The sequence below is a fragment of the Mustela erminea genome, chromosome 18 (assembly GCF_009829155.1).
Source record: "Mustela erminea isolate mMusErm1 chromosome 18, mMusErm1.Pri, whole genome shotgun sequence".
NCBI lineage: Eukaryota > Metazoa > Chordata > Mammalia > Carnivora > Mustelidae > Mustela > Mustela erminea.
Genome location: NC_045631.1, coordinates 20,973,942 through 20,991,797, shown reverse-complemented (window position 1 = coordinate 20,991,797; position 17,856 = coordinate 20,973,942). Strand labels below are relative to the sequence as shown.

At 36.9% G+C, this 17,856-nt stretch overlaps 2 protein-coding genes across 9 annotated transcripts in view; one reads left to right on the top strand and one right to left on the bottom strand.

Annotated features, from left to right (window-relative positions):
- The window catches only part of NF1 (neurofibromin 1), a 253,525-nt gene that overhangs the window by 51,821 nt on the left and 183,848 nt on the right, over positions 1 to 17,856 (bottom strand). The window lies entirely within an intron of this gene.
- On the top strand, positions 1,308 to 10,385 carry EVI2B (ecotropic viral integration site 2B). The gene is made up of 2 exons (XM_032321566.1): positions 1,308 to 1,442; positions 8,680 to 10,385. The coding sequence occupies exon 2, from the start codon at positions 8,695 to 8,697 to the stop codon at positions 10,060 to 10,062; it is 1,368 nt and encodes a 455-aa protein (XP_032177457.1). The 5' UTR covers positions 1,308 to 1,442; positions 8,680 to 8,694; the 3' UTR covers positions 10,063 to 10,385.

The window sequence follows — 17,856 nt, the reverse complement described above, 5'->3', positions numbered from 1 at the left end:
AATACAAAGCACTCATGGAGTCAAGTGTCATATATACTTACCTGAGGAAATTAAAAGTGTCCTTTAAAAAATAAGACATTAGCTAGGTAGGTATTTTCATATTCAACATACACATTTTCTGACAAAAAAAATAAAGCTTCTATTGCAAGAATATTTAAAATTCATCACTCACTAATTAACGCCCTCAGAATGATGCTATCCAATGACAGTTCATGAACAAAGAGAAGTGGTTCCTTTATATCTTAACAGGTTAAGATAAATTTTGAGTTCAAATTTTAAGTTATTTTTGAAAAAAGAACACTTTTGTTTTCTATTCCAGGAGTTATGATTCACATATTCAATTCAGGGATTTTAAAGTAGTAAATCAAAAGTTCACAGTGCTTTGATTATATTCTTTTTATACCAAGGTATAAGGACTTTGATGTTAAGAACTAGTCACTGCTAGTCCATGATCCTCTGCAGTGATCACGAAAAGCAGGGCAAGGCTTAATACTTACGGTATCTACTCTAAAGGGCACTATGCTAGGCACTTCACATTTATTTAAACCCAAAACAAATTTATAAATTAGGAAATACGACTTCCATTTCTCAGAGCAGGAAAGAAGCTAGGAGGAGACTTGTGCAAAGAAATTTTTCTTCAGACTAACTCATTCTCTGTTCAATGTACTTTGCTTAGTTGACTCATTTAAATCATGATTCCCAATTTATTTTACCTTCCACTGGGAAGTACCTACTCTGTGGGTAATCAAAGAGTTGCGCACTGGAACTCCAAAATCATTTAGTAAAGTACTCAATCCGAAAAGTTTAATTACACTTTTACCTGGGCTTTGTCTAAATTATGTACGAGGAAATAATGTTAACATTTACTGGCTTCCTACCGTGTGTGAGGCATTTATACACGTTATCTTACTTAATCTTCACAATAGCTCAATAAGAGAAATATTCCTCCAGAGGAGGAAATGATGACTCAGAAGCACAGCAACTTGCCTAAGGTGATCGAGTAAACAGAACACATCTTTTGCTTCTTACGAGAAGAAATCTCACTTTGGGTGATAACCCAACTGGCAGTTTTTGCCTTAGAATATGTAGGTTCCCCTCTAAAGTACTATTCTAAGTATTTAAATTATATAATCACATTACTAGAGAGTCTCAAATGTTCACTTACCAACATTAATTATAAGCATTCAAATCATAAAGCTGCAAACTGTGTTTCAAAATAAGTTCTGTTCAAGTAGTGCATTATTTAGTCATTTTGCGGCTTATTGCACTTCCGGAACCAACTATCGATAAACTTCCTTTTTTTCTACAGAAAGCATTTCAGTTTGCTACAGGACCATTTTTAATCTGAACTGAACCACCCCTTTTGCTTTCTTAGCCAAATCACTAAAATGTCCAGATAGAACAAGAACTCAGCATTCTGCAAAAAGAAGTTAACAGCTGAGGTAAGAAAATTTTCACACAGGCAATCTGGTTTGATCTTTATTTTATATAAAATTTATTTTTAAAACTAAGCTGTTGTTAGTGTTTTCAACTTAAATTCTGCTAGTCTAAAGATGTCTAGGGCAGGTTTTGGAGTTTGGTTGCATGGAATTAAAAAATATGCAATGTTGAGCTTGCCTTGAAGAAAAATTTTCAGCAAGGTTTGTATGATACAGCCCTTTTAATTTTGTTCAATCTCAATGGTTAGTCAGCCTTAGTTCTGTAGTTATAAACAATAAACTATAACCCTGGCAGAGAAAGCTAAAGGTGACAAGTAAAACTAGAGTCCATGGGACATGACTGAATTTACAATCCCCAAATACCAACTGTTAAAAACTCTAGCTTGCCGGGCACCTGGGTGGCTCAGTGGGTTAAAGCCTCTGCCTTCGGTTCAGGTCATGGTCCCAGAGTGCTGGGATCGAGCCCCACATCGGACTCTCTGCTCAGCAGGGAGCCTGCTTCCCCTCCTCTCTCTCTGCCTGCCTCTCTGCCTACTTGTGATCTCTGTCTGTCAAATAAAATAAATAAAATCTTTAAAAAACAACAACAACAAAAAAACCCTCTAACTTGCTTTCCATAAAGTTGTCCCATATATAACATAATCCATAGATTCAAGTTATTTTTTAATACCCTTTAGTTTCTATGGTAAAAATGGTCACATTCACTTAAATTAAGAAAGAAACCAAAGGAGATTAGATAAGGTACTCAATTATCATTTTTTAATACAAACAGCATTTTCTATTTTAGTAATAATAGTTATAGGAAAATAGGTCTCATTTTTAAAGCTAAGACAAAACTGTTATGATAAAATGTATACATATATTCATATCACCTACATATTTAAGCAATACATTGTTATCTGAGCTATTGGTAAGTAGTATAAAATAGATACGGGAAAAAACACTCATAGGATAAATAATAGAAAATTTCTAATCTGCATACAACATGACTACTCTGTGAGTAAACTGGGCAGTTACAAAGTAAATACCCTCCAAATAAAAACTGCCAAGAGTTTAGTTTACACAGACTTACAATATCGCAGAATATAAATTTATACTGGGTGATACTCTATTTCAACATTTCATAAATATTTATGACTTTCCCTTATAGAAGTCCACTTTGGATTTTTTCTAAGTAACTATTACTTAAGTTAGAAATAAAGATTTTTATCTCTTTTTTAGATAAGACTTGTCTCTCTATATTTTTAAAGGGCCAGTTCAAAATTTGGAGTGTAATAGTACCTGTGTTTTTCAACTAATTCCTATATAACTCTACTGAGAAGGAAATTATGAATTCTGAGTAAGTTCAAATTTGTTAAATATAAATATGAATCCTTTCAATGTCTGATCTTAAAAAGTCATTTCATATATGATAGCTTATAGGCTAAACATTTAAAATTCTCGTAACTAATTTCATAGAATCAGAGGCAGAACCTCGCATAACCAGGCATAACCTGGTTTTCTGGTAGTCTTTTTTTCCCTACCCCTTAACTCAAGACTGCCTCCCAAAGTTACTTACGTATCTGTTCCTAGAGAGCTCACATCTCCTTCCTTCATTTATTCTTTAGCATTTCTGCTTCATGATTTTTTTTTTTAAGATTTTATTTATTTGACAGATTGAGATCACAAGCAGGCAGAGAGGCAGGCAGAGAGACAGGAGGAAGCAGGCTCCCTGCTGAGCAGAGAGCCCAATGTGGGGCTCTATCCCAGGACCCTGAGATCATGACCTGAGCCGAAGGCAGAGGCTTTAACCCACTGAGCCACCCAGGTGCCCCCTGCTTCATGATTTTACTACGAAAGGCAGTGCAGCATGTTTAGTGACATATACCAGAAGGAAAGGGCTCTTGTGTATGACTGACATGATTTCTTGATCATTGCCTCTATTTACAACTCGGGACACTGGCAAGTTATCCCACATCTACTCTGCTTGTTAAAATAGAATAGTACCTAACACTGAGTGGGTGCTCAGTAAATGGTAGCTAATACCGATAAAAGTCACCAAATGCTTCCTATCAAGAGTTCAAGGTTAATCTCTTTTTACTCCTCCTCACAGATTCAATCTTAACTGTACCCTTTACATATTTATGCATCATATTTATGAGAACATGTCTGATACATAAGGACTCCTACCTTCAGTGTTAATTGCCTGTAAGATGTTTAGTTAAAACACAGTTGATGTTTTCCTTCGTCTTTTAAAACATTTTTAAATATTCGGGAAAAGCCAGAGGACCAAAATCACAGATTTAGACCTCAAAGTGCCAACCTATAATAATGAGCAAAATACTGCCATACAAAAGTAGACAATGTGGGATTTGCCTGAGCAGCAGACTAAGGGATTTCTAGAAAAATGCTATATAGAATATGTCTGGGTTCTTTAGAATAATTAGCAGTTATGTTCTGAATTGTGCCAGAAAGAAATAAAAAGAGAGAATCTTAAGAATACTTAGAACAGACAGGAGAACCTGAAATGAAAGCCTAGTGAGTTTGAGAAAATGGGTGAGTCAAGTCCTCCATCATGGAAAAACAGCTCCTCTTGTTCCTTCCCTACGACCACAAATCCTGTTCAGTGACAGAGAGCAGCACTCTGTGGTTCTTTCTTCCATTTACTTCAATCTTCTCCCCCAACTTCTAATTTTGCCCAACTCTTCCACTTTAATCACCTACCCCAATTTCTTGCTAATTACATAGCTACCACTTTTTCTTCAGCTTTTCACTAACTCTTCAATACCTTCTCTAGTCCACTGACCTTCCCCTTTTTCCATATATTGGCTGCCTACTATAATTTCTGCTTTATTTTTCTCTTTGGTTTTTTTTTTTTTTTTTAATTTCTTTGCACTCCCTTTTCATTTAATATTATCTTACATTTTCTCCTTTCTACTTCCCCCATATGGTTTGTTCTTTCCACCTTCTCTCCCTGAAGAAGATATGTTGGTACTTCAGGTATACATGGTTTATATATTTAAAAAAAATACATATGTTAAATAACTTTCTGCACTGCTCATAACACTGGCCTCACTTCTCTGAATTAGAAAAATGTCAGTTTCTTCACTATTATGCCCCTTATATATTCCTATTTTAAATCTTGCTCTCTCTTTTCTGGGCTATTCTGATTTGTCATAGCAGAAATCTAATACAGATTCTAGCATTCTAATGTAGCAGACCCTTGGAGGGTAGACAGCTAACTGAAGAGTGGGAAGAAGAGACAGAAGAGGTAAAAAATGGAATTTGGTTTTGAGATTGTTGTAACCCTTAAATGACAAGTAGAAAAATCTCACATGACCTTCCTATTCACAAAAGAGGTTATGAACTTACCAAAACTGATCTTACAAATTAAAATGGTTTATAATCATGTTCCTGTTCAGGGTCTTTCCTTCTCTAGTGCTTTTTTTTAGTGAATTGAAAAGAGGAACTGTGTGGGTTTTTTAAATTTTAGGTGAAGTCATAAAAGAGGAAACATTTTTGGCTGAAGACAATTCATGGCCTATATTTTCTGTTGCTTTGGATGGCATTTTTAAAAAACTAAAGTGAAACCCTGAAGAATGACTTTTGGGGGTGGTGGAAATCTGTAAGAATAGCAAGTAGGAATGGCACATGGATAACCATATAGAGATGATTCAAATGCCCACATTTATGCCAAAAGTTTCTATTTTTTTCCTGTGAAACCTTTTGAAAAATGGATAACAAGCATAATTTAACAACTTAGATTTATCTTCTCTGCTTACATGCTGGCAGAAGTATTAATAAATAGTGAAAAAGTGAAATGGAAAGGAACCATAAACCCAATACAGATTAAGTGTTTCCTGAGCTCTTAAGATATATGGCACTTAGATATAAAGGAATCAAAACCCAAGGCAGTTTAGGGAGGAGAAAGAATACATGCTTGTCAATCAGATGGCGCTGGGTACAAATTCCTTACTTGTGATTTAATATATATAAAAGTGATAGAACACTAGGCAAACTCTTTTTTTAAGACTTCATTTATTCGATAGATAAAGAGAGCACTCTCAGGGAGAGTGGCAGGCAGAGGGAGAGGGAGAAGCACCTCTCTGCTAAGCAGGGAGCCTGATGCGGGGCTCGATCCCAAGACCCCAGGATCATAACCTGAGCTGAAGGCAGATGCTTAACTGACTGAGCCACTCAGGCACTCTAGGTAAACTCTTAATCCATGTGAATTTGTGTCTTTATCTGTAAGTCAAGGATTCCTTCATCTTCCTCATGATCATTTAAAGGTTAAATGAAGTAAAGTTTATATTAAAACACGAGAGATAGTACAGTACAGAATATGTTCTATATAAAATTTTTGTTTCTTTTTTGCTTTCTTCAAGGTTCTTGTTTGAATGGGTGGGGATAATAAAAAGAAAATGTGCGAGTTAAAAGTAATTAAAAAATAACACAGGGGCGCCTGGGTGGCTCAGTGGGTTAAGCCTCTGCCTTAAGCTCGGGTCATGATCCAGGGGTCCTGGGATCGAGACCCGCATCGGGCTCTCTGCTCAGTGGGGAGCCTGCCTCCCCCTGCCTCTCTGCCTACTTGTGATCTCTGTCTGTCAAATAAATAAATAAATAATCTTTTAAAAAATAATAACACAATTATTTAAGAGAATAAAGATGTGACTATGGCAGGACCATGAATAATTATCTAAGGAACCATAAAGACAAGACCTAGGAGGGTTCGGGGAATGGTTGAACTCTCTGGGATGTGGTCAGTCACAGAGAACTTGATTTAGGAAGGGGAATTTAAGCTGAGGTCTGACCAGTGAGGACCGGTTCAGACAAGAAAAGAGGATGAGTTTGGGGATGGGGAACATACGCTAAGAGGGTGAGAAACAGTGTAATTTAAAGTGTCTATTTAGGGAAAAAAGCATGTGTCTAGAAAGTACTTAAGATGGGAAGAGGTACATTTGGCTGAATGAGAAGTTTCAGTCTTGAGACATGAGTCAGGACTGGTAAATTCAAGCCAGAAGGAAGAAAACTCGGTTTAGAATTTTTGTCTTGACAGCAGCAGGGAACCCATAAGTCAGGGAGCAGTAAGCTGACTATAAACGTTTTTCAGAAGATTACTTCATCAGTAGTATGCAGGAAAGTTTAAAGGAGAAAATTTTAAATTTAGGCCTTTAGTATTAGAAAGAAAATAAAAAGGAAGAGACCACTGAGGGGGGAATAAATCACATGCCCTCTGCTTAAACAGGGTAATTTACCAACACTCTGTACCAAGTAGTAGAGGAGTAAACAATGAAAACTATTCAAATACGCTGAAAAGTCTATTTATTTGCAAAACTTGAGGGCATTCCTCTTCTGTTACTGTGCTTCGCATAGAACATCAAATCTCTCTCACATTGGACTAGAAATCCCAGAAAAACTATAGTTTCTAGTCGATTTACCAGGATCTAACACCCTGAGATGTTCCTTTCCCTGACATTAATAACCAACCCAGCATTAATAACCAACCTAACGTTAAGGAATAGCCAAATAGTTACCATTGTGTCTAATGATGTACACAACAGTATATTACACTTAGAGCTGAAACTGTCCTAGTGTAACTCTTCACTTTAGAGAGAAGGCAGTTGAGACAGGAGGGATGAAATGACTAGTTCGCACACTCAGACGCAGAGTCACATGCTGGAAGTAGAACTGGAACTTACTTCTCACGTTTTAGCATCTACCACATCCCACAAAAAGCCCTGCCTGCCAAACTTACACACGAGCCTTCTCTTCCCATGTCCATATGCTGTTCCCCTGACTGCAATACTTTACTTACTTCATTCCTTCTTACAGATCTTTCAAGACAGCTCAAGTTTTACTTCTCTGAAAAACCTTCCCTGAAAGCCTCCTAGGCTGCAATGGTTCCTCTGTGCATCTCTTGCATACCTTTAGGAGAAAGCTTATTAAACTATTATAATTATTTATTACTTATTTCTACCACTAGAAACTCAGGAGGGGGGGGTGTATCTCTTAAACCTAGAACAGACCTGACACAAAGATAATGTTTATCAATAAATGAATGAAAGCAGCAGTGGGACAACTTTACCAATTGGCAACAACTGACTCAACCAGATTCAAAGACTGTTTAGGATTCTGAGTTGAACTGACTCCTTTAAGAGTATGAGATCCTAGGGGTGCTTGGATAGCTCAGTTGGCTAAGCATCAGACTCTTGATATCGCCTCAGGTCATGATCTCAGAGTCAGGACATGAAGCCCGCGCTGAGCTCCACATCTGGCTCGGCACTCAGCACATAGGCTGCTTGAGATTCTCTCCCTCTTCTTCTGTCCCTCCCCCTACTTGTGGCTCAAAATAAAATCTTAAAAAAAGAGTATAAGATCCTAACATAAAGAGACAGTGATAGACTGATGATACTGTAGAGACTACTAACACAATAGACTCTCTGCATACAAAACTTAAACAAAGGTAGCACCGTATGAAAATAAAGAGAGCCAGTTTCCACATGAAAATGAATTCTGTGTTTTAAATATTTTAAATTTGCTGACAGTAGGATATATACATGGAAATGTCCACCAAGAAGTCATGTAAATGGAATGGAATTAATGAGTTTAGGCTGGATGTGCAGGTTTGGGAGCTATGGCATATAGGTGAGAGCTGAAAATTTATGCAATCAGGATTAGAGAAAAGTAGCTAAGAGTGAGGACTGAATAACAGGTACCCATATTTAAGAAGGGAAAAACAGGAGCTAGTGAGATTAACATGAAAGGAAGACTATCACAAAGAGCAACTTGGATAGTAGTAAAGGCATAGTCAATAGCATCAAATGTGGTCAAGAGAGGGAGAGAAAAAAAGAATAAAATCAAGACTTTGGATTAGGTAACAGATGATTACTGGTGTCCTTCAAAGCAACAGGATCAGTGTATTTCTAGCAGTAAGGAAGAAAAGAATAGAGAGCACATGGAACCAGCATCCACAGCCTATGTGTATCACAAGTATGATGGTAAAATGAAGGATTGCAATGTAACAAACCGAGGAGGGCAGCAAAGCCAAGTACAGGTCTTATGAAAGAATTAAGAGACTATTGCCTATGAGGTCCAAATGTTGTAAGGTTAAGTTAGGATATATTCAAAAGAATTTATTTACACCACAGTGTATCAAGTCTAAATTAGAAACAATAAATACTTATTAGGTACCTACCTACTTTGTGCCAGACACCAAATAATACCTGTCTTTCTTTCTCTCATTATAAAACCACTGGTAAAGAGGAAACATTCTGGAATGGATCCCAAATATTTCATCTTAATTTTGTTTTGTGGATACATCAGTGATACATTTTCCTCAGAGAGAGAAGCAATTACAACAGAGAAGCAACCACAGTCTACTTTATTTAGATCACCAAGGCTATCTAACTCAGCTAATTCTCAAACCACAACAGAGAATCCTATGAGTCAACCAACACAATTCAACCATGTTTCTCCAGAACAGCCAGTACCAACTGTTAAAGCTGCTGATGAACAAACACCACCAGCTGCCCATGCTTCGTCTGAAGAACCAGCAGCACACACTTCTGCTGGGCGACCACTTGCCTATAACAACACCGGACAACCAGTATCAATGGCCAACATGTCTTCCCAACAGACAGCAGTACCTGTGTTTACTTCTGCTGGACAACTACCACCATCTGCCCATACTTCTACCAAACGACTGCCACCATTTGTCTATACTTCCACTCAACAGCCATCATCCGTCCGTACCTCTTCTAGGAAATCAACACCACCAACTGTTCATAATCCAACTGTACGACCAACAAGTATCAAAAGCTCGTGGAGGATTACTCCAGGATTCATCCTAGAAACTACCAGTAGCAAAACTATCTCACATGAAACCAGTGCTAATTCAATAGCTTCCATATTAATTGGCGTAATTCTGACTTCTATGTTGGTATCTATAATCATAATTGTACTATGGAAATGTTTGAGAAAACCAGCTTTAAGTGATCAGAATTGGGCAGGTAGGTCTCCATTTGCTGATGGTGAAACCCCCGACATATATATGGATAACATTAGAGGAAATGAAGTCCCCACAAAACGTACATCAATTGTTACATTTATGCCTTGGAAATCAAACAAAAGCACACTCTTAGCAGAGGACTTGGAAATTAAGTTGTTTGACTCAAATGAACACACTGAAGATTCCAACCCCCTCAAAACAGAAAAAACAAAAGATGAAGTAAATGGTACATCAGAGGAGAGTCCTGGTGGATCAACGATCGGCACTGCAGTTTCCTCTTCAGATGATGCAGATCTGCTTCCACCGCCTCCCCCACTTCTTGATTTGGAAGAACAGGAGAATAACCAATGTGACAAACCCACAATGACAGTTCTATCTCCTCTTCCAAATGCTTCCTCCAATCTCCCACCGTCTCTGGACTGTCTCAATCAAGTCTGTAAAAATCATAATACCGAGTTCGAACAAACATTTCCACCTCCACCTGACTCACTTAACTTGCCCCTGGAACCAGGAGATTTCATGAAAAACCAGGAAGATTCCAACAATGGGATCCAGTGTCAGGAGTTCTCTGTTCCTCCTGATTGTGATCAGGATCACAGTGAATACTTGCCGCCCCCACCTGAAGAACTGTTATAAATATTGTAACTTGCTTTTTAGCTGATTTTCCATCTTTCTTATGAACTCCATCTTTTGTTTTTCTTCATGTGATGAAAGCAACTGGTAGCCAATTTTGATTTTTTTTCAGGAACTACCTGAATCTGCTCAAAGTTCACATGCATAAGTGGAACTTATTTTTTTAAAAATGATGTAACAGGGATTTAATCACTGTACCCAACTTTAATGTATAGTATGTTTTATAGATGTATGTAAATAACTTAGCCATTTTGGAAACAAGCAATCTACATATACTTAATATCACATAATAGATATTTTTTCCCCTCAAAACCTGTGTATAAAGTTACCTTGAATAAATAACTTTCTGTTTTTCCATTTCAAAGTTTGAAGTCGTGGGCAGGAATAAGAAATTAAATACATGATCCGAGTTTCAAACAAAACTCCAAATTTTAAATTAATACCTCAAGTATTATAAATACGCCAGGGTTGTGGGGATGAGAAACTAAAATGCGTATTTGAGAACACAAAAATTTCCTTTTAGCTCTCACTGGAAACAGTAAAGCAAATCTGTTAAAACATCAAATGGAGGGGTGCTCCATTTGGCTCAGTGGGTGGGTGGCTCAGTGGATTAAGCTCCTACCTTTGTCTCAGAGCCCTGGGATTGAGCATCATTGGGCTCTCTGCTCAGTGGGGAGCCTGCTCCCCCCACCACCTACTTGTGATCTCTCTGTGTCAAATAAACAAATAAATAATCTAAAAAAAAAACAAACCATCAAATGGAGGGGATGTTGGATTAGGCATATCTACTTCAAAAGAATAGAAGCATACACCAAAAACTGTTGATATTTCCCTATCTCACTGGGAGAACACAATTTTTTAAAAATTAGCCTCTTTAAAGAATTTCTTCTTTCTATGGCTCAAGCACCCCCCAGAAAAGAAATCTTACAATGGAAAACAAAACCACATACACTAAACCACACCTCTTTGGCTTCGTTCCAAATCTGAATGATTTTTCCAAGAAAAACAGACTGTATCAAATACAGATGGTTCTCAACTTTCACTAAACTTACTTATACTTTCTGACACTCTATATTTAAGTTCTTAAGCCACCATTCCAATGCGGAATTTCATCTTTCCTCCATGACCTGAGAAGTGATGAATCTGAGTTATCAGAGCAGGGGTGGCCCCAATATTTGGCAGTGTCCATATGGCAAGTGTTCCTTGGCTATGGTTGTTGGGGTGCCAGCCTGTGCCTGCAGAAGTGCTTCTTTGCCCAACAAGCATGTAGTGGTCCTCCTTGCCCTACCCTAACTCCCAGGGGAAGTCTCACTCATAATGAAATGTGGTGGTCTTGTTGGTAGTTTAACCTTAAAGAACCCCTCATATTTCTGAAGTTTCTCAGAACAAAACACTTTATTTGTAGCACTCATGTTCAATAAACTAACAGAGCTCCACCTTTTTTTTTTTTAATTTTATTTATGTATTTGAGAGAAAGAGAGAGAGAGCATGAGAGGGGAGAAGGTCAGAGGGAGAAGCAGACTCCCCATGAGTTTAGGCTCGATGTGCAGGTTTGGGAGCTATGGCATATAGGTGAGAGCTGAAAATTTATGCAATCAGGATTAGAGAAAAGTAGCTAAGAGTGAGGACTGAATAACAAGTACCCATATTTAAGAAGGGAAAAACAGGAGCTAGTGAGATTAACATGAAAGGAAGACTATCACAAAGAGCTACTTGGATAGTAGTAAAGGCATAGTCCCAGGACTCCAGGATCATGACCTGAGAGAAAGGCAGCTGCCCAACCAACTGAGCCACCCAGGTTCCCCAAAGCTCCACCTTCAATTAAAAAAAAAAAAAAAGAGGAAGCTTTTGGACACTGAAATTTTATCTATAAGGTTTCCCTTTAAATCTTTTAAACTGTCCCTTACTGACCATTAAAACTTTTTATCTGTAGAAACACTTCCTTGAACTAATTTTTCCTGATGCTTATTCCTGAAGCATATTTACTATCCTATTATACTGGTTCTCTGTCTTCCACATTAAAACAGTTCTCTCATGTTGTTTTTCAAACTTGGCACTTTTAAGGTTTATTTACCCAGCAGCCATCAGGAGTTTAAGAACTTCCTATTAATCTTCTGAACGGGAAGTATTCTAGTTAGCTTAAGTAAGATACACTTAAGACTTTGATGCGCTTTAAACCCATATAACTCTCCTCATTTTACATGTAAGATGGTTACCTAAAGAGGCTCTTTCCACACTTTTGCTCTTCTTTCTCATCACCTTCTTTCCCGATCTCTTGAAGGGTGGGTGCTGGGAAATATCGGGGAGTACTAACTCCTATAGATAAATCAGGAGCTGATGACCTGGTTATAGACTTCTCTGATCTCTTCAAAACCTACATGCAGCTTTCTTCCTTCTGTTTGTTGTACAACTTAAGAATCACAGACTTAGTGTCAGCAGCTAGTTTTTGGTTTCTTTCTTTCTTTTTTAAATTCTCTGCCAGGGGGAAAAAATAACTCCCATTTTCTGCATGCAATTTTTCCCCACTGAGGTCAGTGGAAGCTGAGCAGCCAAACAGTGGCAATCCTTGCTTAATCAGCAGAAAGAAATGCAAGCTAATAAAAGAAATACAGGAGAAAAGAAAATGCTAGAAAAAAGAAAGACTTACAAAAAAGATGAAAGAACCAGGACCCAGAGCATTAGAGAAAGTTTACTTCATAAACATGGCGGAAGAACAAGGCATAAGGGAATAAAAAGTGACTGAATTACCACACAGCAGTGGTGCTCTTACCAGATCAGCATTAATTAGATTGAGAAACAACCCTGAAGACCACCTAGTTCCATTCCTTTTATTTGTTAACTGCTGAGAAAATTGGCTGGAGAGAGTAGCGATTTTCTTAGTGGTGATACTAAAAGCTGTGTCTGTTCCCAGACTCCTGGTTCAGCACTGTTCTCACTTATATAGGACCAACGAGCACATACTTCATGCACTGCAACATATATATGTATTATTTACATATTCCATTTGCAGCTGGTAGTGGGGGACACAATGACTTGACCTGTAATTATTATTACCTAGTTCTAATCAAAAAAGTAAAGTACAAAATATCTGGGTACCTAGAATTAAAACATTATAATAATCATGTACCATGATACTGATACATGATTAGATGAGTGGAATGGAAAGTCCAGAAATGGACTCCAATCTCCAATCAGTAGAAAGAACTAGGGGGACAAATGGATATACGTTTGGAAAAAGATAAAACTGGATCCATACTTCACACTACATTAGAATACACACCAAATGGACCAGAGATCTAAATATAAAGCATAAAATTATACAAGTAATAGAAGAAAATATGAGATTTCTTTTATAATGTGGAATGTGCAAAACCTAGGAAAAAGAAGAATTTAAATGTTTCCTAAAAACGTAAAGATATACAACATTCCTCATAATAAGAGATGTATTTAAAATTACATGGAGATACTCTTACTTATCAGATTGATATAAAGCCACAAGTTCCACAACAAAGTGTATGGTGAGGTGATACAGACCTGACACCTTGGTACGCTGCTGCTGGGATTGCAAAATGGTAGGATAAGACAGAAGAAGCCAGTAATATCTGGGTAAGTTCTAAATGAATTTACCCTTTTACTCAGTAATCCCATTTTTAGGGATCTTTTCCTTTTTTTTTTTTTTTTTTAAGGATTTTATTTATTTATTTGACAGAGAAAGAGAGACAACGAGAGAGGGAACATAAACAGGGGAACTGCGAGAAGAAGAAGCAGGCTTCCCCACCAAGCAGGGAGCCAGACTCCGGGCTCGATCCCAGAACCCTGGGCTTATGACCTGAGCCAAAGGCAGATGCTTAACTACTGAGCCATCCAGGGGCCCCTTTAGGAATCTTTTTCAAAGATTCATTGGACAAAATATGAAACTACTTAGGTGCAAGGGTATTCACTGGCACTATTTGTAACAGCAAAAGTCTGGAAACAACCCACATGTCCATCAACACGGACTGGGTGAATAAACCATGATACATTCCCAAATGGGGTCCTATGCATTGTGAAATGAATGTGAAAGATCCCTATATGCTGATGTAGCATGATCTTCAAGATATATTCAGGAAAAAAAAGAACAAGATGTGTAAACAGTAGGGGTGCCAGTGTGCCTCAGTCAATTAAGCATCTGACTCATGGTTTCAGCTACAGTTGTGATCTTAGGGTCCTGGGATTGAAACCCCTGATGAGCCCACAACAGGCTCCGTGCTCAGCGTGGAGTCTGCTTGTCCCTCTCCCTCCCTCTCTGCTGTTTGTGCTCTCTTTCTCAAATAAATAAAGTCTTTTCTTTTTAAAAGGATGTATAATAGTATATTTAATATGCAGCCCTTAATATAAGAAAAGGGAGTAAGAACGTATAATACATACACATCTTAGTATGTTTGCAAAAAAAAAAAAAAAAAAAAGAAAGAAAAGAAAAAGAAAAAGAAAAGAAATACAGTTAAAATATAACCAGGAGCGCCTGGGTGGCTCAGTGGGGTAAAGCCTCTGCCTTCGGCTCAGGTCATGATCTCAGGGTCCTGGAATCGAGCCCCACATCGGGTTCTCTGCTCAGCAGGGAGCCTGCTTCCTCCTCTCTCTCTCCCTGCCTCTCTGCCTACTTATGATCTCTATCTGTCAAATAAATAAATAAAATCTTTAAAAAATATATAACCAAAAGCAAATACAAACGGTCACCAATAAGAGGAAGAACAGATATAGGGTGAAGGGGATAGAGAAGATATCTCTGAATACACCTTGTCACATAGTTTTGACTTAAGCAATCCCTAAGAACTAATGAACCTAACTTCATGCAAAGTTGGTTATATAAACATACAGAAAAATCCTTATTTCAAGTTGCATGAGAGCACAGAATTGACTACATATCCTTAGTGAGATATATTCTAAGAACAAATAGAGCTGCAAAGAAATCTTACGTTTTATTCAGTAGTCTGTAATCTAATTGTAGCAATACTGGCATTACTCTGAAACTATTGTACGATGATACAACAATTATGTTAATGCTGTTAGAGACCATTTATAGGAAATATGGGGGATAAAGGAACAAATTAAATGTTCATAAAGAAGCAAACAGATAGATCCAGATGAACAAATAACTGAGTTTTGGCAACAAGCCAACAGTATGGGAAAAAAGGTGTGCAGAGGGGAGAAAAGAAAGATCCACCTGGTTTTGACGTGGTAATTTCTGTCTTGTCAGTTCATACATCCTATTAAATACTTTGTTCAGTACTCTTAATTGTTTTCAGCAGCAAATTCAATCTGAATAGCCAACAATATTACTAAAGATAGAAAATATAATACTTTTACTCTCAAGCATGACAAATTTTATGAACTTAAGAAATAAAAACAAACTATACACTTATCATGACAAGCACTGAGTAATGTACAGAATTGTGGAATCACTATTTTGTAGACCTGAAGCTAATAGAACATTCTATGTTAACTATACTGGACTCAAAATAAAATGAAATGGGAATGAAAAAATAAAATAAAATGGGAATGAGTTAAAAAAAAAAAAAAAAGACAAACTGATTAGATTTCCAAACTGTTGATTACCACAGGACAGTTGTTCCCTGGCATCTGCCAATCTGTTATACCTTTCACAATGTTGGGGTGATATATCCTAGGACAGTGTGTTTCACAAAAGAATATATATATATATATATATATATATGCTTAGTCTAGAATAGTTGCCTAAATACCTGTAATTCCTGACTTGACAGGCTTATCTAAAATGCAGTGTGACATTAGAAGGAAAGGAAAAGTGAAGGGGAGGAAATTGGAGGGGGAGATGAACCATGAGAGACTGTGGACTCCAAGAAACAAACTAAGGGTTTGGGGGTGGGGGTGGGGGATGGGTGAGCCTGTTGGTGGGTATTAAGGAGGGCATGAACTGCTTGGAGCACTGGTGTTATATGTAAACAATGAATCTGGGACACTGCATCAAAAACTAATGATGTATTATACGGTGATTAACATAACACAATAAAAATTTGAAAAAATAAAAAATAAAAAATATTAAATGCAATGCATCTGAAATAATACCTAATACCTAAGAGAAGTTGTAACAAACACTTAAGCCTATACAAAATTCTTATTTTTTGAGTAATAATAAAATACTATTATATTATTTCATGGGAATTTTTTTTTAAGCTTTTATTTATTTATCTGAGAGAGGGAGAGAGAGACAGCGACAGACAGCATGAGCTCAGTGTGGGGAGAGGCAGAAGCAGGCTCCCCGCTATGCAGGACCCTGGGATCATGACCTGAGCCAAAGGCAGACACTTAACCCACTGAGACACCTAGGGGCCCCTATTTCATGAGAATTTCTAAAAGCATAAGGACAAATTATTATAATTCAAATACATTAAAATATTTCCCCTCTTTTTGAGGATTTTATAATAATCTTTGAATAAGAGGAAGCAACTGGTATGTCCCCAAACCTGAAATGAGAAATACTGGCACTGTTGTTGTATTGGAATTTTCTATTATATACAGCAGAACCTAATCTCAATAAAGCCTACTCCCAAATTCATTTGAATCATAACTTAATGAAATAACAAGTCCTTGGTTTCAAAAAAAAAGTACTGGTAAGTATAATGGACACTTCCACACTGATGTAATGAGACTTCCTTGAAGTATAATAGTAAAACAGGAGTTAAAATATAAGAAATCTAAATGTCGAAACAATCATTCCTTATTTCCACAACAATATTGCTGAATGTAGTATTTTTAAACACATTGCTTTTAAGCACTAAGATTGATGACTGGTTTCTGAAATCCATAGAAAGAATCTTATTAAGAGTCCAAGGCTGAACTCTCCAAGTAAAGTGGGAATAAAGCACCTAATCAATAATAAGTTTCTAACACTGCAGACTTTTAGAATGTAGATACTTTTCGAGGAACATTAATTTTATACAAAAGGTGACTCCTAGAGTATAGTTTCTTTTCTAAGAAAATAAATTACAAATTTTTAATACAATAAATTCTATTTGGGGTAAAATATGGGGCAAAATAATAACAAATAATAATTTAGAGAAAAAAAGGATTAACAACAAGGCATAAGGAGATTTTCTTTACATGGAATGTACTAATAATTGCTTGTTTTTTAAATAGTAAAAATTTTGTAATGAAAATGCCATGACTTTATCTGCTTTCTTTTCTAAGATAAACTGGCTATCCTGGAAATTAGATTTGATTTTAACAGATTATTTATATAATCAATCCACTAAAAAGGGAAGCAGAAATGACTATAAATCTGGTCACATTTTATAAAACTCATGACCAAAGGTTTTTGCCTTTGACATTATTTCATGCAATTTAAAAACTCTAAATTACTTTCTCAGTAAGACTAAATGTGAGGGGCGCCTAGGTGGCTCAGTCATTAAGCGGCTGCCTTTGGCTCATGTCATTATCCTGGGGTCCTGGGATCGAACCTCACATGGGGTTCCTTGCTCAGTGGGGAACCTGCTTCTCCCTCTCCCACTCCCCCTGCTTGTGTTGCCTCTCTTGCTGTGTGTCTGTCAAATAAATTTCAAAAAATCTAAAAAAAAAATAAAATAAAATGTGAAACATTCTGAAGAAATCACCTAAAGTTGATGCTATTATTTTTAAAACATAAAATCAAATAAACAGTTATTCCTACAGCATCAAAGAGGTCTCTGGAGAAAAGAATTCATATACCTACCCAGTTGCATGTTGTAAAATATATCCTTCACCTAAAAAGCATAAAATAAAACATATCTGACCACATAAATT

Coding starts and splice junctions, on each gene's coding strand:
- EVI2B (XM_032321566.1), top strand. CDS start 8,695: ATGGATCCCAAATATTTCATCTTAATTTTGTTTTGTGGATACATCAGT.